General features: G+C 37.9%; 1 protein-coding gene across 3 annotated transcripts in view; it reads left to right on the plus strand.

Annotated features, from left to right (window-relative positions):
* SOSTDC1 (sclerostin domain containing 1) overlaps positions 1-23145 on the plus strand; it is a 36276-nt gene extending 13131 nt beyond the window's left edge. For 2 of the 3 annotated variants that reach the window (XM_052801003.1, XM_052801011.1), the window contains exons 3-4: positions 19458-19622; positions 21874-23145. In XM_052801003.1, coding sequence (XP_052656963.1) covers positions 19469-19622; positions 21874-22289 — 570 coding nt within the window. In that variant the 5' untranslated portion in view covers positions 19458-19468 and the 3' untranslated portion in view covers positions 22290-23145. Of the gene's footprint in view, positions 1-19147; positions 19623-21873 lie in introns of those variants that run through there. The other variant, XM_052800993.1, reaches the window with a different exon arrangement.
* The last annotated feature ends 4028 nt before the right edge of the window (positions 23146-27173 follow it).

Consider the following 27173-nt stretch of genomic DNA (forward strand, 5'->3'; position numbering starts at 1 on the left):
ATATTCTCTGAGCTTCCTGCACACCACTCTGCTTTATTAAAAATGTCAAAATCCCTCTCTTCTTGGCTAAATAAGCCATTCGTTTAAGACTTGATTCCAATCAGTAATCCAGTTCACCATTACATTAAAAATGGCACATCCCATTTTATCACAACTGTAAGGCATGGAAGTTTTCTCCACATTCCTTAGTATATGTCACGTTTAGAGGATGCTCTCTTCAGTCATACTATTACTGTCTTGACAGTTTAGTCATTGTTATTCATGAGGACTTCTTGATGTTTATCTGCAGGTTGTTCAAAGAAGATCACATAGCGATGACCTTGAAATGAGAATGAATGAGGCCTTTGTGTTCTATAAATCAGTAACAGTCAGCACAATGCTTGTATTTTTCTCCTGAGAGAAGATAGCTACCTGTGGCCATAAACTTCTGTACTTGTACATAATACTTGTTACTAATATAAAATTAAACCTGTAACATATGAGGTAGAAAAAACACCCCTCAAATGAAAGCAAAAAGGAAAGTTTTCAAAACCAGTGTTCAGTCTAAGTTGCTAGAGCAGGAGAAATATTGAATGTCAGAGAAGGCAATGAATATATATGATTCACAGTGTTTGAGGAAAACTTTAAAGACATTCCAAAAGAGCCTAACATAATTAAAAGACCTGTAGATAGATAAGCGCATTAAAGGAATAACCAAATAGCACATTAGAGGAAAGTGTAAGTATTACTGAAGCACAGCTAAATATATTAATATATATAGCAAAAATAAGGTACTCCTCAAAATTTTAAATTTGAAGTTAATGAATAGCATTACATATAAAATAGTAGGTTGAAATCAGTGAGGATGAAAATCAGACTGTATGCCTCAGAATTAATTTTTTTGAACCCTTAGGAATAAGCAATGAGGAAAAGTAACCTGTCTTACTAGAAAAGCAACTATCAGATTGATAATACGGAAACCTTCAGTTTTCTTTTCACCAGTATGGCAACTGGATCCCAGAATTTGCTGAGAAGCTCTCAAAAAAATTTAAAAATATCTTGGCATTCTGTGTAACAACATGTAGCTCTAAGGGCAGCTTAAATAATTAAGGGGTTGAGCAGCTACCTTATGAGGAGAGACTAAAAAGGTTGGGAGTCTTCAGCAGTGAAAGGAGAAGGCTGGGAAGAAACGTGATGAAGGGTAACAAAGTAATGAAAATAGCGGATAAGGTGAAGGCAGAACTTCTGTTCACTCTATCCTGTAATATGAGAACTTAATAAAAACAATGGAACATCAGCTTGAAACAGATAAAGCATTTCTTTAAACACAAGGTAGTGGACTTCTGGCACTCGCTATCACATGAGATTGTAGAGGCAAACTGTGTCAACAGGTTCAAAAAGGGATTAGAAAAATCAGTGGACAGTATTGTCATAGGGTAGGGAAGTACCTCTGGCATGCCTAACACAACAATGGTGTATCATGGGAAGTGAAAGAGGAATGGACCTCTGAAAACAGCTGGGCTTGTTATTCTCTGTGAATAGCCGCTCCGATTGCCACTGCTGCAGACAGAAAACTGGGCTGGACAGACCATTGCTCTGACCCAGTAAAGCCTTTCTGACATTCTTAAAAGAAAATTAAGAGCTCTATTTAAATGCAAGCATCAATCTGATAGGCATTACTAATCCTAAAAGTGAATGTAAAGTTTGAATAGTTTAGTTTGTTGTTAAAACAACTTAAGAAATCAGTGTTACTTATCTCGGCCTCATAAAAGTCAAAATTGGGTGTGCCTAGTAAAAACAATTTCAGTAAATTATGTCCTCTTTTTACAGGAATACTGCTGCTTTCTGAATTGTAAGAATTTGTCATTACTTTGTTTTAAATATACAGCTTCTATATTTTAAGATTCTATATTGTATCATATAAGGTGAAAGTACTACATGGTTGTATGTGCTTACAAATTTACAGCCAGGCTTAACCTGGAAACCAGCACACAGCAATGTATTATAGCTCATTAGAAATATAGTGGTGCCAATAATATTTCTGAACATATTGCTTTATTTTTGCATTTATGATGTAGAAAAGTCCAGGCTATAAAACTCATTTTGTTGGCATAAAAAGGGGATGATTGTGTGAGGTTTTGTGGAGGATGAGCTCACAAAAGATCTGTAAATTTTCAGCACATTAGCTATAATTACACACAGATGTGATTCTCTGTCACCATTTTTTTTTAATTTAAAAAAAAGACACCCTATCTCTCTATTTGCATGCTTTGTGAGAAATATGAAAGTAGCAGACAAAATGCATTTTTCAAGCAAATGTATAACATACATATCAGTAATGCTGCCTTCAAAATGCTAAGAAATTTGGTAGAATACCCTGCTTTTAAGGAAATCTCACAAAACATTCATCCTATCACACCAAGGGGAAGGGAAAAAAAAGCATGTTCTGAAAAGTAATTGTTCTGGACTCTGTTTGACTAAGGAGAAAAGTTTAGATCCAGGGCTTTTTACTTAGCTACTACATTACATACCTTAGATCCATGTGACAAATCTTCAAGCATACAGGAGCCTGCCCCATCTGTGTTTCCATTTTGAACTTCACTTTGCTGGATGGACTGAAGTTTCCAGTCAGATTCACCCAGCCCATCTAGGTAGTCTCTACTCTGCAGGTAGGGTCAGGTGAGCCATATGAATGATGTCTACATTAGTAAGCAGGGCAGGCTAGTGGGAAAGGATTTGTGACATGAAAGAGTTAGTGCCGAGAGCTTAACATCCACACTGCACATTTCAGGAAGGTTTACTTAGGGGTACTTCTAGCTTGGTCCTGTGACTGGAGTGTGGCATTAGGTGTGTGCTTCTGGAACACCTTCTAGTGTGGAATATCTTCTAGCTTGATCTCATCCAAAAGCAACCTAGTTCCTATGCTTTGAGATTGCTTCATGATGTGAATAAAAGCGTGATAAATAGTACAGAAGCACATACTAAAATGCTAATGGTGAAATACAGCCATGGGTATCATCAACGTTCAAACTTAGTTACATTTCAGTACTTCAAGCACAAAGGTCTTTCACGGTCTGGGTTACTTAGAGGCCATGCTTGTGAAGGATTTTCATCAGAATAGTACTTCTAACCTTCCTTTAGTATGAGAATAGATAAGGCTGGGGAAACTGTAAGATATCTGAGCAAATATGAACTTCATGGAACAAAAAAAAGAACTTGTTTGCAAATATAAATATTTGCTTTAACTACATTTATCCACCAGATGGTGCCCCCCAACATATCCTTTAGGAGCTGCCTGAAAGAACGAGGAATGGTTCTACATCTATTTCACAGATACCAACACTGGATTTTTGAAACTCACAAATATTTTTCAATATTTGAATGCTCAAGGACAAATTCAAATTTTATGAAAATGCTGTATCTGGAAAAAATAATGGTAAACCGTGCTCTTTATTGCTGCATTACATTTTGCCCATTTTTGGCTTTTAAGGAGCCACAAAGGCATGAAGCTCTCAAGTGTCCATATTTTATTAAAAGTGTACAAAAACTGCATGGTTTAGAGAATATTGACACTAAACGAACCATTTCAAGCTGGTTTAGGAAAAGGTTGGGCTTGTATAAATAGAAAATATTCAACAGTCTACTCAATGACAAAATTTTGAAAAAGGGACACCACTTTGGAAAAATAGATCCTTTTGATTAATTACTTAGTAGCGGAAGAATGTTGCCCATACCCATCTGTGTCCCAGACAAAGTGAAAGAGATGGTTTATCTCCTGCCAAGACAAAAGCCAGCACAAAAGGAAGATCTTACAATGGAGAATTCTGGTGAATCTTCACTTATGGTACCCCATGGAGTCTGTAGTAACAATAGGGAAAGGAAACATGACAGACTAAAAAAAATCTCACAGAAAGCCAGAAGAGGAGAATTTAAGTTTTCTTACTGAATAGGGCTACAGGTGTGTATTTGAGTGGAATCTGGTTCTGTATTTACAAAAGTATACAATATCAGTTTAAATTCTCTACTAGCAGAACAGTAAGACAGGAAAAAACAAATGGAAAATAAAAATAGAATCTATGGTCCCTGTAGTGTGTCATTCATTATGTATCTGTTAACTAAACTGAAACAGCTCATGGCAATAGGCTCTATTACTATCTGTACAGAATGCTTCATCAATTCTTGATATTTAAGCCAACACTTCCAATACTTTTTCAAAATTAGCAGTCTAAAGCTGGTTCTTAAATCAATGGTCTGATTCTCAGTTGTACCAAGTGCCCAACCATATCTGCTGAGTCAGTAAGAACTACAGTGCTTAACATTTTAATATAACTTACATAGGTTTGCGAACTTTTCCCCTCACCTTTGCCTCTGCTCTCACCAAGATATTCTCCCCTGCTGTTTCCTCTTTCCTCTGCAGTATGAGAATTGTTGCCAACAGGCAATTCCTCTGTTGGACAAGTAGATACATAATCATGGGTAAAGAAAGGTTGACCCCATACCATGTAGATCTGACACTCACAGTTGTGACTGATTCAGTTAACTTTGAAGAGTATCAATGTTTCTTTTCCTGGTGTCCTTTCCAGCATCTGCTTTGGATGAGGAGGAAGGTTCTGGAGCTACCACGGTTCAGGAGGTGGCTCCACTGCTCCATGGCCTCCCTCTGCTCCTGCCCTGTGCGTATCAGTCCTTCTCCCAGCAGACATTCCCTCAGCACAGTTCTGTGCCTTGGCCTCATCCATCTTTTAGCCACTTTTCAAGCAGCGTGATTCATGAGGAGTGACCTTCTATGTGGAGAACTGGCCCGGAATGACAAATAAGTAACAGTTACACAAACAGCAAAAAAACCCAAGAACTCAGGCTTCTTTTGGCTTTAAGTCAGAGATTTCTATGAAATGGTTGAGGTAGAGCTCATAATTTGATATAAAAGTGATCAGTAATGATGTGCAGCTATTTGGAACCCTATTTAATAGTATGCTCCATCATTTTATTCACTATATTCTGTCTCCAATTTTCTAATTAGTTTCCAATCTTTGTATTTAATCCTTGTTTATTAGTAAAAGTTATTTTTTTTTACTTCTCAGTGACTTCTACAGCACTTATGAAATGTGAGGAACAACTATATGTACCCTTAAGTGGTTTACAATGTCAGCATTCACTGCCTTTATTCCTTGGTATGCACCTGGACTGTAGCACTCTGCTGGTATGTGGGGCATCAGTATAATTGCTAAGGCCTTCTGCAGATTCAGGAGTTTGCCCTGATGAAATACAGAAGAAATATACCTCTAGGGGATGGAAATTCTGGTCTGAAACCACAGTACTTGCCTGAACACGTAACCTTGCCCCCAGTTCACAGCAAATGACACCAACCTTCATCCCACAAGTTCTGGGAACACATGAGTTTCATGTCCATGAAAGCACCAATGTCTTGATTTGTGTCTAGCTTTAGAATCAAAGACAATGTCTGTATTACTTATTCATAAACCAGTACATTTCAATGAAATCAGTCCAATGATTCTGGAATTTCTACTGTAAGGTTTCTAGGGAGAATGCATAATTGGACTGTGCAGAGGTACTAATGGCCAGCATCCGATGAAAAATCATCAGCCCGAAACAGGCACAGTTCTTGTCATATGATCTTTATATGTCAAAAAAACAGGGGCAAGGGGGGTCTGCCTCAACTAATTAATTTTCCAGCTATCTATTTGCATGATGAAACAAAGCTTGTAAAAGGTGGGGACACCTATAACTGTTCTTATTAAGGTATTCTTCACTTTGATACTGCTGAGAATTTGACAGCACTGTTCTTAAATGAGATTTTTGTCATGAATGCCTTGATGTTTTGTACTCTGTGTATAGTAGGCCTCATACCATATTCTTAGAGACAAAAACAACTCCTTTGTGTTCAGCTGAGTAGCTTGGTAGCTGTCTGACAGACTGAACAGTGATAAATGAGAGAGAAATAAAAGACAACTTAGAGATTACTGAAACCTAGTGTGCCTGTACCTTTACAAGGGAAAGTACTGGGTAGTATTATAGATGACAAATCTTTTTGCAGCCACAAAATGAAAGCCCAAACCTTCAGGCTACAGATAAGGCATACATTGTTAATAGCAAAGGTGAATGTCCAAATTACCAGAGGAGATGGATTCTGCATCTGCTGTAGTCTTCCCTCACATTTCAGTGCCTTTCTGAAACACATTCTTTAGTCAAATGCAGGTTATGAAGTTCAGTACAAAAGTACCTGGATGTATCGTATATAATCATCTAGCAATCATCTCCCCTGGCTTTCCAATATTAAAAAAGCTTTGGGAAATGCAGTAAAACTGGATCCATGCTCTGTTTAGTCTTCCATTTAAAAAAGAGTAACAAATAACATTTAAATACTTTTCATGTGTGTGTCAAATATTTTGCCATATCTGTAGCCTTTAGAATGAGTAATTTGCATAATTTTTTGTGGCTTTCATATTCTCAGATTCTTGGGCTCTAATGAAAAATAGCACCTTGCATTAGTGGCTGTCTCTTTGAGACAAATGTAAAGCTGATTGATAGAAACTAAACCATCCTCATGAACCAACTGAAGTGGACAGCTGATTTTCTTTGGCTCTTTTAAAGACTTCAGCCAAAATCAGTTTTCCTTTTTTTATGTTTCTTCTGCAAATACAATCTCAGAAACAAGAAAAAATTGCATTCCATACACTTAAAAATAAATATATTCCTTCTGTTTTTCTAAACAGTTGTCCTTGAAACAAAGAAATACTGTATAAAAGACTTTACAGACTGTGGTACAGAACAACACACAACTTGGCCAGTAGACCTTGTGTGGAAAAGAAAAAAACAATTTTAATGAACAATAGGTCCCAAGAAACAACATCAATTGTTATCATTACTTTATTTTAAAATTAAAATGGTCCAATTTTAAGGAATTCTTCCAAAAACTCATACCAAAAAAGGGAAAGTATGTAGATTATAGTTTACAATTAGAAAGGGAAAAAGAAAATGTACATTTAAAAATGTTTTATATACATGTTTATTATCTGTACCATATGAGTTGTGCTTTGTCCATAAGTGTTCTATTGATAATTTACTTAAAATGCTTGGATAAGGACTGGCCCTTTGGCAGGAGTGAGATAGCATGGAGTACATAAACCAAGAATCAGTGTAATCTGTTTCTTCTGGTGAAATACTTTTTTATTTTGTTGAGACTTCTGTCTCAATGTACAAAAATGTAGTTTCAATTTGATTTAATATTTCTAATGCCACATACTAAGTCCATTACTCTTCCAGTCTTAACTAACAGCATTTCAGTGAATGGTGCAGCTACTCTTCAGCAAGCTAGATCCTGCCTCACTTATGCACAATTTCAGCTGAACTCCGTGAGAGTTCTTTCTTCTAAAGAAGTAGACATTTGAGTTCTAACTTGTATCGAGCATTTTTGGATCTTTCAACATGCTTGATGCCAAAATACAATGCTATATGACAGTTTTGTAAGCTAACAAAATGAGCACTCACTATATCCTCCATTTTATTTCCATTGTAATGAAAAAGCTCATGATCTTAACATATACATTCACCTAATACTATTACTTGCATTAGTTGTTTGCACGCAGTACTTCTTTTCTTTCTAAATTACTGCTATGTTTAGTATTTTCTATTTTTAACAGAGCATACTAGTCCGGCAAATGATTACTAGTAACATTCAGTTCATCACCCTCTTGTAGGAAAGTGCTTTTGCTTGTCTGCAGCCTCATTAAGGCTTTGTACCCCAAAACTGTCTCATCTGCATGCAAAACATAGGGAGCTGGAACTAATATCCAGATACATCTGGCAAGGAAAGCCTAACACTCTAAGCATTAGTTTTAAGACACCCCGGCTATTACTATTCCAGTCCCAACCAAATCATTTCACTGTTTCTACCTTCCCAGGTACTTAGTGGGCTGGTAAAGTTTACAATCAACTGAGTATTTTGAAAAATCCAGGGTCCTGGTCATTTCATGTAGATAAAAAAAATTATTATCCTTTCAATAGCGATAGAATTTTAGTCTAGTGTTTTTGGCCAAAACTTCAGTGGTCCAAGGTATGTATTGTGCCTCCATGTCTGGTTGTTGCTCCCCATGCAGTTTAGTCACATTTAGGTGATTTTGAACAAATGCAGTTTGCAAAGTCTGTTGGGAATTTTCAGGATAAAAAGCACTTTATAAATGTAAAATATTGTATTATTACAGCTGCCTCCAAGAGAGAAGTTGTATTTAGCAGAACATTCGGAAAGAAAACTTACAGAAATTTATTAGAAGCTTAATTTTGTTTCCAAACCACAGTCACTAGAGATTCAAACTATTTATCTTGAATTGTACCTGCCAAATTTTGATGAGTTTAAATTCCCCCCTCCCAATTTAAAAGAGCGGGATTGACCACAGTCATACTGCAGACTTTAAAGTAACCTGCATTATTAGGTTTTCTCCACATTCCAATCCATCTGCCTTAGGGTATTAAACCCTACTTTCATCTCTGTGAGGTTCAGTATTTCCAAATCCAAGCCATAAGGCCACGTCTAGACTACAAACTGAAAAGTGGGTTTGACTGCACACATGCGCACACTAAGCCACTTGTCCCACAAATTTTCCATCTATACTTTTGTACATAGCCCACTCACAGCTTGGTTTTAAATAATCTACACTGTTATAAAGAAAAACCACCTCCCAGTACTAACTGATGAACCATTACTATGATTGATTTTGCCTGGGTGCAGGCCAGGCAGACTGCCTGAACAAAAGCTTGGCCCACACAAGCCACTGAGTATAATTGGTGTTTCTGAGTATAGTGAGAGTTTTTCCACCTCCTGGCACTCATGCTAGAATAACGTCTTGGTATTAGTTTAAGGGTTTGTGGTGTGAATTGTGGGAGAGTCAGGTCTTGAGAATATTCGGAGATCCACACATGCTCGACAGTATAGATGCAAATCCTAGACATAAAAAACATTGTAATGGCCCCAAAATCACAAGATTAGATTAATGAGGTATTTTCAAGTACACTGCCAACTTTTGATGCTGGAGCCCAAACCAATTAGGGTTCGGGATACAGCCTGAACTTTTACCATGCCAAGATTATGTGCGCCACAAAGCTGAAGGCTAGATTTGGAGAGCAAACTCAGTGTTCCTGCTCCTCAGATGTTTTGCTGAAGGTAATAAGGCAAACAATGAGCGACTTCAATACTCTGCAACATCCCTAGCCAAAAAGGACCTTAATAACCAAGAGTAATCCTGAAGTATGATTACATTAAGCAGTTTCTGTATTCCTGGGACTGTCTTCCTTCCTTTAATCTTTGTGTGTGGGATAATTAAGATATTTTGAAGTTCTTTCAGGTATTGTAGTTTCACAAAGTGGTGTTTAGTCCTATGTGGTGATGTGGTATTAAGTCACTGCTACATTACCTATTGCATCAAAATAAAGAACAGTTAGTGATACATAGAGGACTCAAATGGGAACGGAGGATTCCCAAGACTCCCTTCCAAGGACAATCCCAGATTTCTTACAGTGGCATTACTGCATGTGGCATGAGGTTGAAATTGGAGTCTCAGTGCTGAATGTCCATAGGAAGCAATGCATGTAGGAGGGAAATGATGCATTCACTAATGACCTCTAAGCAGACTAAACTCCTGTCAGGAAGAATGAGAAAAAGTCCTCTCTCAGAGGTTTGGAACGAGGACTTGGGCAAGACTGCCATCACATTATAAGCGGAAGTGTGCTGACATTAGTAATATACATTAAGTAATGGAAAAACTGAAAAATGTAAACTATTTTTAACAAGCTGGATAAATCAAATACTTTATAACCATGCTATTCATAAATACGATGAGTTCCTTTTAACATGGAAATGTGAATCTAATAATGCTAATTAAAAAAAAGCTAATAAAAAGACCACATTAGTTGCTGCATATAGACAGTTATAGTTCATATTGGCCTTTCAGACCTAACTGGTGAAATATCATTTTCCTGTGTTGACGATGACATGCCATTGCTTTAGTTACATTTCTGACTATGACATCTCATATGCCACCTACTGGACAGATGTTTTAAATTATTTTAATGTGCACACTGAACACAGATTATCGGAACACTGCCAGCTAGTCTCCTGGTGATTGTTTACTGCATGGAGGCTCTAAACCCAACTTCCTTTAAGACAATTGAAGGATTTCTATTGACTTCAACAAGGTTTGAATTGAACCCTTAAATAAAGTTAATGCTGCAGCAAAAGCATGCATAGTTCTTCCTTCTGACAGTTTATAAAACAAATGATCTATCGTAAACAATTTTTTCTTGACAGTAAGGGTTTTCTAGAAGGTAAAATAAAATGAAGTATTTCATGGCCATATATACCTCTGTCCTTAGTAACCATCATATCCATTCATTTTTGTTTATACTTGTTGACTAAATGAATAGTAATAAAATAACCACTTTCCGCACTTCACTTAAGAACAGAGAAAGTCATTAAAGTCTTACTGAGTAAATTAGTTCCAGTAGTTCAGTTTTAGTGCTTTTTTAACAGACCTTATAATGATACTGAGTGTTGACAAGAATTATGTATTGGGTTGGCCAGAATGAAATATTTTATTCTGAGTAAGATAGCCTTCTTTTATGTTCTCCATATTATTTTTCAGAAGGAGCACAAAATATCTATTCTATGCACAATTTATAACATGCTACGTAGGTAAATGTGGTACAGTTCAAGTAAGCAGCAGATGTAAAACTGGATATAGGCTAGAGTGGGGACAACCTAAAAGTTCATGTAGGCATTTGTGATATAACAGCATTTACTGACTTTCTCTACAGCTATAAAACAGAAATTATGCATAACTTCTTGTACGTAGAGAAGAAGTAATTTTTAAGTAATTTTCCTTTAAGTAATTTCTTTAAAGGAAAAAAACCCTCACAGATATGCTTCTTTACTATTGTAAGGAGCTCTACAGCAACAGATACTTTCATCTGTCGTAGAAACAACTTTCTTTTTCTTTCAAGATTCTTTTCCACTCACCTTTGGCATAAATGGGTGCAAAATGCATTGCCACCTACCAGTTAACAGAATCTCCTCAGAATACCTGTTTTATAAAATTTGTCCCCAGATTGCCTCTTGGACCTGCCTGATGTACTGGCTCTTTCTGCAAGTATGCAGCCTTAATAAGTATATCTCAAATTTTTTTTTTCTCTTGAAGCTTCCACCGTGCAAAAAAATCTCTGTAGATACCCTCCCAATCCTCTGTCTCCTCTGTTGGTTGCTAAAGCTGCTTCCTGCACAGAGGAACCAGGTGGACAGACATGGAAATGCCAGGCAGTCATTATCACACCTCTTACACTCCAACAGCTTTCCAGAGTTTGCAATGGAAAAAGTAGAGGAGGGAGTCAGTATGGGATGCTAATTCCGTTTGGCTACACAACAGGTGGATGGAAACGAGCATCTGTGATGTAAAACTCTGAAGGGAAGCTGGAAGGCAAGATTTCATGATGCTACCCTCCTAAGAAGTAGCAAAGGTAGCAAGTCAAGAGAAAAACTAAAATTATGCAAAACACCATCTCTTACTGGCTGGTTATACAATGGTGTCTTGCTACATCCAACCTTAAAAAGGAAACATGTATCTCCTGGACTTACAGGAGGCCAGTCTGGTTACCATCAGGGAAGAACCACACCAGGGATTTTCACCTGCAGGATTTTCCATTTACAGTAAAAATTGTTATGTTGTTCTAATCAGGCAGGCATGAATGTGTGAGATGAGAGCTACATTTTAGATGAAAAATACCAGAAGGGAGGACACTATTCTGTTTTTCCTCAGAGTGAAAATTTATTGGAAATATTCCTCCTGAAAAACAAATTCAGATGTTGACAGTTATGAAAGCTTTGTTTGTATAATGTTTCCATGTTAGGATACACTTTAGAAAAGCAAGCCTGTGAAAAGCTTTGAAGAATTGCAGAAAGGCCAAGTGAACAAACAGAATGTTCTGAAATTTCCTTTCTTGAATATTGTTTATATGTCATCTAAACCAGTTTGTAATTCCAAATAGACTTAAGACTGAAGTCCCAAAATAAACGTGTCTCACAACAACCGTGTTTTGCATTGGAAAAAGAATGTCTTCGTTGCCTGAAGATTACAGACGTAAATAGTGACAAGGTTTTGAATATGGGGTAACACACGTTCATTATGGAGCCTGTTCAGTTTCTGGACACTGATGTCAGGTGCAATAGTGACAAGAACTACTGTTACAGCCAGTTACGAACAGTATGGACAAAGTTTAATCTTTGGAGAAGTAGTCATTTTAAATTCATCATTGCTGATTTTCTCTGCTAACAGCGGCCCCATTGTTAAGTTGTTTTGTAACCATATTACTTTAACTACATTTTAATTCTAAATGCTAATCTGTTGTGATCATATAGAAATACAGAACATTAGCTGAAGATTGAAATCCCACTGCACTTCAGGCTAGAGGATGGTTTTGCTTAAAACTCTGTGATTAAGCAAGTACAGCTAATATTTGTTTATTACCATAAAGGTATACTGAGAGACTTCCAAGCTTAGATAAGATAAGATAAGATAAGGTAAGATAAATAATCCTTTAAAACCTAATGTCATGCTTAAGGCACGGATTATGCTGCTGCTGTTGAAGCTCCATTATTAAAAGTCAAGATTAATCAAAGAAAAAAATCAAAATGTAACATCTGGTTAGATTTTCTTTTTTCCCTGAAATTTCTTCTTTAAGGAGTCTCAGAATGTGAGGAATTTTTTCTGACTCGAAGAAAAGATTTTGAAATCTTGACACCTACTGCGGCAAAGAATTTCCATTCTTTGTTCTTCCTTGAAGTGTTTTGATACTAAATTTTATATACAACCTGGAGAATGGGTGGAATGTACAAAATATTTATTCCCACCTCTCAGTTTTATGGCAATAGCATTTTTCACATTCTTAGCCAAACTGAGCGTGCATGTGTTTCTATAGATTATATTTGTGTACATGAGTCAGCAGCAACAACAAAATGTTCTCACTGTAAAAATGCCTAAAAAACTGTTAAGCCCTTAGCCCTAGGATTTTGGAAACTTGACTCTTGGTGTGCATTTTGCCACTTTATTAGTTAAGGCTGTACTGTAGTCAGTTTTACTAAGCTTTAGTTTAGTAATTTTTTTGTCTTAAAAGAGATCCTAGAGCATTCCAGTGAGGAGATCTTCAATTGGCAGGGATCTATCAGCTCCTTCTGTTACATTTTCTTTTACATGTGAATTCAAGGTAATTACAATTGCTGGAAAGGAAGTCTGGAATGGGCTGTAGCGTCTGCGTAGGCAGATGATACTTGGTTCTGTGTCTTAATTTCATTCAGCCTGACTCATTCATTGATTGCATGAAATGGTTTGGGACTTAAAAGAGAACTAGGCAACTGAAACTAACTTCAGGTAGGAAGGAAATATCAGTAGCTGAGTAAAAAGCAACCCATGAAGATATTCTTATAGATCCTTTGAGAAAGAGACAGATCTCCATTTTAATTAAGGTTCCCAGTGTTTAAAACTCTGTTTGGGGTGATAATGTGGAAACATTTGCTGGATTATAGCATATCCATGTGCAAACAAGAGATTTTCAGTACTTTACAAATGCACCATAATATTGGACCGATTAATTTTAATAAAATAAGCTGTATACACTTTGTTCAATTATATTCTGATTCACAGGTTATAAGTGAAACCCTGATACCAAGTGTGTGGTAAGTCTGTGAATTTGTTGTGCAGGATGGGCCATTTCTGTCTCTTGGCAGGGAAAAGATTACACAGTATTACAATTATTAAAATTCTAATTTGGGGCCAGGTTTTGCCCTCAGGTACTTCCTTAATTTCAGTAGGGAGTTGTGCATGTTTATCTGATTGAAGAATTTGGACACTAACATTCTTGGTGAAGGTAACTTTTTTTCCTTGACAAGAATATGCACTAGCCAAATCTAAAACCTGAACGTAGCAGGGATAGGTTTCTTACCAGAAGACAAATGTCAGTAACTGTTTTGTTTTGATAAGGTAAAACGATTTCCTTGTAAGGGAGTGGGAGACGGGGTAGAAGGAAGGAAAGAGGGATCTTCTTCCAGATACCTTGTAGGCTTGTTTTTAAATTACAACTTTGGATCTAACAACAGGTTTGGCAAGTGTTTGCCTAGGAAATCCTGACACTATGCCAGATTTTCTTAGCTGGTTTGTTGTAGAGTGTGCATTTTTTAAATACACTGTAATCATTTCAGACCACATAATTAGAAACACAAAGCAGTTTACTGAAACATAGTGATATATTAAGAGTTCAGTTAATTACATGTAAAGAAACAAGTCAGACTTCAAAACCTTTACTCAGTTTCCATTTTATTTGCAACTGGGGCATGTTGATGGGACTTTGCCTGCTTAACATTGAGTAGGAGTTTCAGAATTTTAACCTGAGGGTAAAATTTTCAAAAGCATTTAAGCAACTGGCTCACTGAAAATCAATAGGACTTTCACTCCTTAGGGCAACGTTTTAGAAAGTATGTAGATACCGAAGTCCAGTTGACTTCAGTGTCTATGTATATTAAAAAATCCTGCTTTATTGCCCTAAATCTCTTTCAAATAGAAGTATTAGATTTCAGTGTCACCTAAGAACTTCCAAAAATGTTACCCCAAATAAACATGCTGTTATTCTCATATTTTTTCATTTGTAAAACCCCGTTTTGGTTTTCTTTCTTCTTCAATATACGCAGAAATCATAAAATGAGTTTTGGATGATAATAAGCCACATTGTCTTCCATCTGGTCTTAAAATCTTACTGCAAATGTTCAAGAAGATGTGGCAATTATAATTAGTGCAGCCAGTTCTTCACTCTACTGTAAATGTTCCTAGAATTTCAAAATAAATGTAAATATTTCCCCCTTTTCAGTCTATTTAACATCTTTTTTGATAAAAGTGATAAATTGCCTCCTTTGAAGCCACAGCCTGACCTAAATTATTCTGTCTACATTATGTATAAGAGCAAGTAGAAAAAAATAAAATTGTAATAAGAAATCTTAGGGAGATGAAGAAGACATAAATCAGAACTAATTAGTCATTCTTATTAATGAGAATATATGTTATGTTTTCCATTGAATCTCTCAAATGTAATTTACTGAGAAAATTAAAAAGTACCACTTAGTACAGAAAAACCTCAGTATTCAAAAAATCTGGTTTGAGAATTTGCGGGGGGTGGGGACAGTATCTTGGTTCTCTAACATGTTATCTGTATGAGCTTTAAAACTATGCTAACTTGTTGCACAACAGCTTACAAGTTCTCAACAGTTGCATTTATTACCATTTTACCTCACTTTCAGACAAGTTCTCTTATCATGCTCCAAATCACATTTCATGCAGCTTTGAAGTACATTACTAATATGCTTATTGCTTAACAGAAAATAGCCTGACAGTCATTTCTGTTTTAAGGTGCAAAGTAATAAATGTCAGTTTCTTTTTTTGCAGTCATTTATCTGAGCCTGTACTTAAAGTATCTGCCTTTGGAAACAAGTCAGAAGTGCAATGCTCTAATGGTCTTCTCTTTGGGACTAACAATAAAAATATAAAAATGAATTTTGAACCTTTCTTTCCATGCAGCCTTCATTCTAATTCTGGCCTTTCCCTGTCATTTTTAAAACTGGGCAGGCCAAGTTTTATGAAAAATTGGGAATTCCTTCTTATTTTGTGCATGTTCAGTGATCATGTGGTTTGCAAAGACAAGGCTCTCTGGCAGTCATTTGTACTTGTCAGTGCATACTCTTCTATTCCCTGTGGCTGTTTTGTGCTGCTAGACAGGTGTGTGCACTCCACACAAAACTTTGCCCTTTGGACATCATTATAGTGTCTAAGAAACATGGAGGATGGGATCCTGACAGACTTATAAATGACCATGAAGAAGGCAGTTCTCTTTTGGGATCTTTACAGAACATATGCCTTGTATTATTCTGTGTCTATGGAGAGAAATGTAGTTTTTCCATCACAGAAAATGAAGAAAGAAAGATTTAAGGTGTGGATAACTCTGGATACCATTCTCTCTGAAGAGTGATGGATGGCTTTACCACTATGTTTAGGTTCATTCAGAAGCAAGGCTGTTAAGATACAAGAAGCAGTTAAGCTGAAAAAAGTGTGTAGTTAAATGTAGCACTTTTTATACCCGGGTAAATGTACAAACATTTAAATTAATCTGGTTAACGGGTTTCTTCCCTGAACCTTCCTCACAGTCATCTTTCAAGGATCTGACTAAACAATGGCCTTTACACCATGCCAAGCAACAGAAAGGAGTTCTCGTGGATCCGTAGGAGCAGTGAAATCCAGTCTCCTGGGCCTTTCATGCTGAGCATTCAACCTCTCCAGACACTCAGGTATAGTCAATATGCCCTGGCTGATCTTAAGCATCATAATGGAAGATAAAGGAGAGAGAATTTATTGCCTAGGACTCAAAGCATATAGGGTTTTATAGATCAATCAGAACATCCCAAGTTATGCCCAGAGGCAAAAAGGAAGCCAGTACAGACTTCAAAGACCTTGTGTAATATATTCCTTATGGCCAATATTACAGATTAAGCACAGAGCAATGTTCTACACAAACCATCGAATCTGACTAGAATAAGGACAGACTGTATGTTGTATAAGTCTATTTTGGAGGCTACGCAAGTAACTTATAGCCTTCATCTTTGAGAACTTATCACAATCATCTAACTAATGATAGCAAAAAATATTTTAAGTCTAGGAACCCGTTTTGAGCTAAGCATCAAGAAACACTTTTTGATTATGAAGTTCGCTCAGGAAGAATAACCAAATTTGACTGACCAGCAACCCTTCCCCTCACGCGACTTCTAATCTCTCTCAGAAAGACTCAGAAAAGGTAAAAGTCCGCATGCTCTAGGTTTGACAAACGAAAGTATAAATCAAATTAACTGACAAACTCCTCAAAAGCCTGCTTACCTTTCAAAGCATGGAGGCTGACAGTACTGACCAAGGAACTGAAATCATGAAATGGTTGTACAGTATTTGTAACAAGCGCACAATACAAATGAAATTAAAATAATGTCTACTCTGTGTCTAGTGCACAGAAAAATGAGGTAATCCAAATTATCTTTCCTGTGGCAAATTCAGGGGCAAACTTTTCCTTTACAAAGGCTGTAAGAGGCTTGTCTTGAGGTCTTCCTTCTCTAAGTGAGAAGACCAAAAGAAGTATGTGACAAACGTAATGGTTTCAAATAGTCCAAATTTGAAAGGATGACTTTTAGCTTTCATTGAAAGCTGAAGAGGTTGAGGCTTAGCAAGCTCCTTGCAGACCCAGTCCTATAGCTACTCCAAGGTCCCACTCACTTTTCCTGTGAGAAGATTATATGCCTTATTTCAAAGAAAACTTCTGACTTTCACAAGTCTTGTCTAATGTGGGAAAATCTTTCTACTGGGAAGAGGTCCCCTGACTGGTATCCACAGGTACTGTGGATAACTGGAAAATGGGTTCCATGCTTTTAATTATATTGGCTCAGTTCACCACAGAGACTATCCTGCAGGGAAGGTGAGATGTGTGAAGATCTGTATGATCTGTGAATATGAGAAAAAATGAAGTAGGACTTGAACATCAACAAAGTAGACCTTTGGTTAGCTGCTGTTGAAGAAAAATAATGCTCAAATATTAATGATCTGTAATGTACATATCATCTGTGATAATTTGCTTAAGGAAACTTTCTACTTATTTTTAAAAGGAAGGTAAAATGAACATCTTTGCTTTTGTGGTTAAAGATGTTCTATGAGAGTGGAACTTGGAGCTTGTCTGGGGTTAGCAGTGATCCCACTCCTCCATACATTGCTGTAAGATCTCACTCTGCCTTGCAACATTCTTGTTATTCCAGAACTGGGTTGGGCTAGTCATAATAGATGCAGGCAATCAACTCAACTTCCCCACGCACAGCTCTGCCAGTAAAACTCACGTCACCTTGCAACACTCCTGTTTTTCCTGTGTCTTTTAAGCAAAGGCTATCAATTTGGCACTTACTGTGGATCTGTCCTTACTGCTGCTGAAATCCAGGGTAACTTTCTTAGTGATGCAAGAGGAAAGTGTTGCTGATACAGACAAATGACTGCTTGTGACTAGGATGAAACAAAGTTGTCTTCTCTGAATGACTGAGATTTTGACCCTGACAGTAGAGGTAACTGACCTGTGTTCCACTTCTGCTTCCGTTGTTACAGCAAATAAAATCCAGGATGACTATAGATTTCAACTCAGTTACAAGGAGTGTAAGTGAGATTAGAGTCTAACCTTTACATAATATGGCCTCCTGCATGGTTGTGCTTTTTCCCAAGAAAAAGGTTTCCTTTTAATTAGAACACTATAGATTTCAGTGTTGATCACTGTTGTTTTATTTATAATGAAAATCTATAGAGCATTCACCATGATACAGCCAAGCATTGCCCTACCGAAAGCATCTCAATTTACACTAGCATTTGGATTTGGGCAATGTAATTTTATGTAAAATCAATTAAGTGTGTGACATAGTAAAATAGTATGAAAAAATAAGGATTACTCTTTCCTCTTTGTTTTCTTTATCACATGAAATAATACATTGAAAATAGAAGAATGCTCTAGGCAATGTACAAAACTAAAAAAGACTAGTTTGGTGAATGAGCATAGTGAGAGGCTATGAATATGGATGTTTGTACTAAGGAGCCTAGAGGAGATACTTTTTATGTGTGGTGATACAGAAATACATACTTGTAACTCTGCACACCAGGGAGAGAATATTCCCCTAAAACAAGTAGTTTCTCTAGCAGTGCTCCTTGTTGATCAAAGCTGCATAATTTAAAGCATCTAGAGGCAGCTTTAAATTATTCACAGTATTTTTTTTGTAAGTGATCTTGGTGTATTGCAGACAGTATTTGTGTAACTAGCAGTCTTCTGTAAGTTCTATAAACTTTTGCATCCTTACAGAGCTGGCAAGTTTTCTGAAAGTCACATTCGAGAAGAGGGGACGTAACTTTGCCTAACAGGAGCAAGAGAGACTCATACTGACACTGTTAGTCACATCACACAAAAATGCCAGGCATGCAGGGCCATACGGAATGGCAGGGGAGAGCCGGCAGCCTCTACATCTGCTGTGTGGTGCCTAAGAGTTTTCTGATACCCTCAAAAGCCCCAAATAGGAATCCTGGAATTAGTGCATCTAACTCCTCCTTTACTGCAGTCTTCCCTCCTATTGGTAAAAGGTCTTCGCAGGCTCATGTAGGGATCCCACCCCTTTTGTGGGTTTTCATTCTGAAGCTATCCACAACTTTACACCTGAATGAATGCCAAGCCTCTCTGAATATATAAAGGAAACCTTCAAGAGCAATTTCAGAGTTACCCAGAAGAAGCAGAAGAAAAAGATTTCATCCAGCTCTGTCAGACAGAGGCTGAACCGACCATGCTTCTCCCTGCCATTCACTTCTATGGCTTTCTCCTAGCTTGCATCTTCATGAAAAGCTACTTGGCTTTCAAGAACGATGCCACAGAGATACTTTATTCACACGTCGTTAAACCTGCCGCAGCGAGCCCAAGCAGCAATAGCACGATGAACCAAGCCAGGAACGGAGGCAGGCACTACACCAGCACTGCATCCGACCGTAACAGTGAGTATCCTACCGGCGGCGCTCCCACCGCGTCCCGCAGCCCTCGGCCCTCCGCCGGGAGGGGCGCCCCGGCGGCAGCCCCTCCCGGCCCGGCCCGGCCCCGGGAGCGGAGCCCCCCCGGCCGCAGCCGCGGCGCCCCGCTGCGGCGCGCTTTGCCCCCCCGCCGCCGCCCCGCGTCCGGCGCTACAGGGAACCGGCGCCTCGGGGAAGCCGGGGCAAGGGAAGATGCTGCTGGTTCCCGGCTGCGATCGGCCTCGCCGGGCGGCCCCCAGGCAAGCCTCCCTCCCCCGTGCGAGTCCTGTAGGACCGGCTCTCTCGGGCAGGTTACTTCCTGAGGGAGGTTCACCCAGGAACGCCGGGTTTTATGGGTTATCCAGCAGGGAAGCAAGATAAAGGAACGGGAGTGAGAGGCATTTCCAAAGCCCTCGCTTTCCGAACTCACTCTCCCACTGCGGGCAGGGGAGGTGTCTGGGCTACTTTTCAAATGCAATAAAAAACGCTGAATTTTGTTCCCGCCGTTTAGTTTTACTTCCTGCTGTAGCACTTACCTGCTTAACACCTCCAGCAAAAGTAAACAAATCAGCTCATAATTTACCTACGATCTCTGCTCTAACTTGCCTTTTTATAGCTAGTCTTTTCCTGCTGAGTTTTATGTATATATGTCAGATACATGGGGATCTGGAAACCTTCTGCTGACTTTATCTGTTCCCTCCCCTGCCCGCCTCCTTAAAATGAAAGAAATCCAAATAGCGAAACGCACCCCCAACCCACCCACAACAATTCGATAAAAATAGCCTCATCCCTGGAAAGTGAAGGCAAAAAGTGACACCGATACCTTTCAGCTAAGCCAGGTGTGTCAGCTTCTATGAACGCTAAGGGGTTTAAGTGCACAGGAAACATCTCATCATTATGAGATTACTGGAGCAGCCCGGTAGGTATTCATTGTCAATGAGCTGTCACTGGAGGAAAGACGAGCCAGGAAAGACATAAAAACAGAAGGAGAGACAAATCTGTGACCAGCTGCTTCCAGGTACATTCCTGAGTGCAGCTGCAGGAAGGCAAGCTTGAAGCTGTTCTGCAAGGCAGGCAGGAAAACAGCCCTGTAAACAGTCCCTCGGATCAGCCTGCAGATTTACAGTCCCTCTGACTGCCCGTCCTAGACACAGGGGACAGGGTGAAGTAATCTTAACCCAGTGCCTCTGTTCAGGACTTGCTTCCAAAAATCCAAGTAGGAACAGAAGCAGCCTGTAGCAGTGATATGTAGATGTACCTTCAAAGCCTTTTATGATTCACTCTAAAATGTTTCTAGTAATTACTTCTATTTTAAAGGCGTTAGTTAATTGCATTGTGTGTAGAATCTGTGCCGTAATTGTCCTTCAGAAAGAGGGAGAGCACAGCCAGTGAAGATTGCTTATTAAAATTAAGCGCACTGTGGGCGTTTATTTCAAAGTGTAATTACTGAAATAAACAGTTGTGTTTATTGCAGGGTGCAGAGCTGCACATACAGACGGGTACAAACATGCCTATATGAGAAGCTCTGCATGTTGATTCTATGTCAGTTGCCTGAGAGAATTTGCAGGATCCTCTATGTTACACATAATATAAAGACTACTACAGATACAAAGATGGTGTTATCCTGAGGGCAAAACGACCACTCTGAAATCGTTACTGCTAATCATTCAAACTTTATATGCAGAACACCGTTCCCTGGTAATTCCAGCTGTTATCGCTTCTGCAGTATCTGTGTTCAGAGCAGCAGCGCTCATGGGAGACTCAGTGCACTGTAACTGTGGAATGAGAAGAAACGCACTATTTGAAATCCATTTAAAAGCGTATAAACAGTTTCCAAAGCACTATTTTCCCCCTTGCTAATGATCCCACATAATTGTTGTAAACATCACAGAGCAGATTCCCTAGACTGAGAACAAGCAGGAAACATTTCTTCCCTTGGGGCATTTTTTCTCTTCTAAAAGGTATGTCCTTGAGAAGAAGGATAGAGAATAAAATTGCCTCTTCTACCACAACTGCTGAAGTGCATATCATTATGATTTCTTTATGCTGTGGTAATACCCAGAGGTACCATCAGCGCTTGAGGCCCTTGTGTTGGGGGACACAACAGTAAAGAGATGTTCTGTAAAGATTACAGCCTACTTTAACTTCTGCAAAACATAGCTTGTTAATGCAAAAATGACTGGTTAAGGAAATCTCTTCATTCTGAATCTCAGTGTTTATTATTCTGTGCATTCTGCAGATCGTGTTCAAGTTGGCTGTCGGGAACTGAGATCCACCAAGTACATTTCAGACGGCCAGTGCACCAGCATCAATCCACTGAAGGAGCTGGTGTGTGCTGGTGAATGCCTCCCTTTGCCACTGCTCCCCAACTGGATTGGAGGAGGTTATGGAACCAAGTACTGGAGCAGGCGGAGCTCGCAAGAGTGGAGATGTGTCAATGACAAAACTCGCACCCAGAGGATCCAGCTTCAGTGCCAGGATGGAAGTATAAGAACCTACAAAATAACTGTGGTCACAGCCTGCAAGTGCAAGCGATACACCAGACAGCACAATGAGTCCAGCCACAACTTTGAGGGAACCTCTCAAGCAAAACCCATCCAGCACCACAAAGAGAGGAAAAGAGCCAGTAAATCCAGCAAACATAGTACAAGTTAGAAGTCAGACATTCTCTCCTCTCTCATCTCCCTCTCCTCATGCCAAAACTGAACTCGCCTGTAATCATTTGCTTTACCATTCTGACTGCTTAAAGACAAGTCTGCCATTGCTATGTTCTCAGCTGACACTACATGCTTATTGCTTTGACCAAAATCAAAAGGGGCATTCTCAGCATGTGGACCTTTTGGGTGATTTTCCAAATGCTCAAGATGGGGAATAACACAAACTTTCCAAACCTACACTATAAACTTTTACATTTTCTCCAGCCATGGAGGCAAAGAAAATTTGCCATAAATATTCACTGAAGTCTATTTTGTAAAAAGATGCTTTGTTGTGTGTTTTCATGAGAACAGTTATCAAGTCTATTGCCTTCTATATCATGTTTTATGAACTTCTGACAACAGCTTAAAAATACAACACCTAGTATCTGCTTTCAGATTCATTCTAAAAAAAATGCCTTGCATGCTGACCTTTCTCTTATCTCAGTATACCAAAAATTAAAATATGCATGGCAGCAATCAAAAAGTAAAGCTGAACAAACTATTTATTTGTTGTTGTAATTATTTAATGAGCTTTTATGTGTGTTATTTCCCTCCAAAATGTTCTTATGTTTATAGCTTTCCTCATATATCAAAGTATTTCCCTATGATTTGTGGCTGGATTAGAACATACATTTTGTAGATAATGTAAAATAGACATTTTAGCATTCTAGGTATATATATTTTCATTTTGAACATTCATAGACTTAGGTGTTATTTTGAAGTAGCAACATAAAAATTGGTTTTTTTCACTCTCCACTCTGTATTATTTTTGTTTAAAAGTGTGCAATCAAAAGACAGATATGATGACTTCCTTTCAAATTCATTGGTTTCTTTTTTTTTTTTTTTTTTTTTTACAAAAATAAACACTGCTAAAAAACTGTATTGTCTGGCTCTATGTATGAAAATGCACACATTTTAATCAGTTACAACATTTAATCTTAAAAAGTGGGAGAACGTTATTTGGTGAAAAAAATCTACCCATTATATTTAACATTAAAACAATCTTTCTCTGGAGTCTTTTTGGATGTAAAAATCTTATATGGCCGTTTAACAGATGGTGCTTATTAATGGTTCAAGCCAGGTTCTTATTTAACAATTCTCAAGTTGTACATTGCAAAAGAAGTGTATATTTGGGAAGTTTTACAAGCTAGTAAGACACCACCATTTTTTTTTCCTTTTCATTAGTGATGATCAAGTCAAAGACTAATGGTAAAAATAACATGCAGTTTCATCTTTCCCATAGTGCCAATAGAGCCCTGCACATCATCCACAAATTCTTATAGAATGTATCAGGAAATATATAGTAAGGAATCTATCTTTCAACACATAGTCCATGAATCACCTGCTCTTAATCTTTCAAACTATACTGAAATACTATGGGCAAGATTTCATCATGGGATTCTGCTGTTCTTAAATCATTAACTTTTACAACCCATTTGCACCCAAAGAAAAGATTACACAAGAAGAGAGTAATGAAAAGTCTTGCCTGATAAGGTCTCACACAAGCTCTCTTTGACCTTCTCTTCATCTCATTCTATTTTGCATTTTAATTCCAAAAGATTCATCATGAAGCTCTTGGCAGAGATCTTCCTTGGTCATTAACGTAGAACTGTTTGAAAATCATTGCTACTTCTTGACTTACTGAATCCTAAATTTTATCGACAAAATTTAATGATTTTTCCTCAAAGCTACTTTCAAGAATTCTCTTTAAAATCTGCTATATATAAGAAAGATATATACGCCCCCCCCCCCCAATTTTAAACGTTCTACATGGTGGCAGTTAAAAAACATTGCATTAATGACATAGTTGTTTCAAGTTTAGTTCTGTGATCGTGAAAATATCAGAACAATGAGATGAGAGACCATTTATACGTAAGTTCTCTGATCTCAAAGGTGCTTCTTTTAAGCCTAAGAGGATAGATGATGTATAAAGGAGTTAGGGAGAGAGGTGTCATGATGTTGCTCCTAGACATATCATCAGTACAGTGGACCTACAGATATCGTAGTTTTTTATTTTAACAGACATTATAATCTCATTCAATCCATTTTATGAGGGAAAGATTATTCCCAAATGCCAAATACCTATCCCTTTTTAGACTGTTCTCCAGCTACTTCCTCAAGATGAGAAAGCACAAAAGATTAGATAATGGACCAACATTTAACCAAAAATATTTTCAAAGCCAATAGTCACCACACATCAGTAAAGTTGCCCTGCCTGTTCTGTGTTTGACTACCAGGAATAAGATTGTGAAAAAAACCACACATCTTGCTCATGACTCTTCTACAGTCAGTGAAGCTGGACTGTAGGAACAATATGCACATTTAAAAGGCGTTTGCATTTAGCAATAGAGATAATAACTCCTAGTTTGTCTTTTCATGCAGAACTACCTGAAGGGGAATAATTTGACACACTTCCATTAAGATGACTTAATGATATTTTGCTGGATATGCTGTAGAAAGACCATGGAGCCCATCTCTAAGTCTGGCTTATTTGAGGGAACATGAGGGAAGCCAGTAGGAGCTTTGTCCATCAGCAGTGACTTAACTTTGAAGTGCCACCCACGTTAGCTATGGTCTCTTCTTTGGCCATGACTTTGGCCTTTTGTGGGGGAGATCTGCAGGAAAGCAGTGTTAGAAATAATCTTGCATTTTCTTAAGGAATAACATTACTCTTTGTGACTCATCTCCTAGCTCTGAATGCTTCAATCTAGCTTATACAATCTGCCTTCTGTATCATCCCGTTACATGTGAACTCACAGGGGTCTATCCAAGGATCCAGACAAAAGGCATTATACAAGTACATCCAACTAGTTTTTTCTATATGGAGAGTTTCCAACATGTAAAGTTGCAGTGGGTGGGATATGGGCCATTTCTCTTGTACCTACAGTGGAGAATCATGCCAAAGTTTCTCAAAGATTCAATGAAAAAAATAGTACTGCTTAAACTGAAATAATTTTAAATATGATACATCTTCTTATGTTTGTTTCAGAGTTAAAAAGGAAAGACAAACTTGCTAGAATTTTCTTCATTTTCACCTGAAATATTAAGCCAAATAGACACAAGAAGCATGTAAATGTTTTGAAAAAGTACAATGTAGAGATCAGGTAAGTTTATGCAAATTAGGCCACTAAATAGTCCAGATTTATTACACTAAGAATATACAGAAGTTGACTTTCTCAATAATATCCTACCATATGGGCAGATCACTAAGTCCAGGGGCTTCTTAAAATGTGTTTCAAACATCTTAAAAAGAACCTAATAATTTTATAAATTCTCAGACTTGCTTCATTATAAAACTAAAAGTGAATAAATTAGAAATAATCTGTTAATCTGCCATCATTATTTCATTACTTTTGAGTTGATGAAAACTGCCCCCAGCTAAGGGGTAAACTGTTTTATAATGAATGGAAATCAATTTTCCTTAGACATCACTAGAAACAAACTTAGCCGGATGCTGATTGTTTTGATAGCACGTAGCACTCAGAGGCACACTTCGTAGAGGCAGTGGTAGATAGTATGTGTCATTAAGACATAATCAACTGCAGAAGTCAGAAGGGCCTGACACTTCAGTCTGGAGTAGAAAAGCCCTTGAGAAGCTTATTTATTCAGTTTTTTAGTAACAGTAACAAATCTGTTGCTCTCTCCTTTCCAGCAGCCTTGGAGTCAAAACCACCCAATCCAAGTTCAGTCATTTGTTTGGAAATAAAGCAGACATTTGAATAACACCCTTCAAAATACCTAACAGATTCCTGCTAGTAAATCACTGTAGTCCTCCCAACCTTGACCTTTATATCCTTCCTGACGAAGTACAGCATTAATCAAGAAAGGACTGTTCAGTACATTCCACTGTGAGACTCTTGTTGCTACAGTATTAACCTGGAGGTGTTCAGTGGAAAATTATAAGGAATCCTTAGTGTTAGAAGGTATCCTATTCTCATGATGCATTTCCTTTCCCGTAGGCCAGGCAAGGGGCTTTGATTTTAAGTTCAGTGACATACATATAAACATCGCTCCAGGCTAAAACTGAAAATTCTCTAGAGATTTATGACTTAAGCAGACATTCTGTCACTGGATTTGTTAATTTTGCCTGAACGTCGCCCCCACAACAAAAAGCCTGCCCATGCATCTTTCTGAAAGACATCCAGCCTTTCAGCTCACTTATTGTATGAGTTATATGGAGTGACACACTAGAAAAATGTGATTTACAAGTGATATTGCCTACCACCGAGTCAATATTCAAACATCTACCTTCCTCAGTACTTCCATGACAAGAAAATACTCTTCATTCTTAATTAATGCTCATCAAACTAAATGCCATGAAACTAACTAGTCTCTACTAATTGCTGAGAAAAATCTCTACAAACACTGAACTGTAACTCCATTTTGGGAGTTTGTTTTTTCTTAACTTTGGTTTGACAACCTATTATAGCAAATGAGGTAGTGTTATATTACCTAGCTGGAGTTCAGGCCTTCTTAACACCTCTATACAACCACAAAGAAATACAGAGGACGTCTTAATATAAATGAAAATCAGGACCACTCACTTTAATAGGGCTGTTTGTGGAATATGGTACTTCATGAATGTAAAGGAAAATAAAAAATTCAGCTCCCTGGAAAAGAGGCCTAAATCAGAATACACTGCAACAATAATATAGTTCTGTTTACTAAACCCCCCAAACCACTGCTGTCAAAAAGTGACATTTGTTACATCTACTTAAGTACAAAATATTAAATCACCTAAAAATGTTTTGTTGAACACTTTGTCTATTTCTTGTCCCCTGCCCCTTTTTAGTAGTTGTACAATAGTATATTATTGTCTCATTGTTTAAACCTTTAGCTGTTC

Source organism: Harpia harpyja, chromosome 1, assembly GCF_026419915.1.
Source record: "Harpia harpyja isolate bHarHar1 chromosome 1, bHarHar1 primary haplotype, whole genome shotgun sequence".
In the NCBI taxonomy this organism is placed as follows: Eukaryota; Metazoa; Chordata; class Aves; order Accipitriformes; family Accipitridae; genus Harpia; species Harpia harpyja.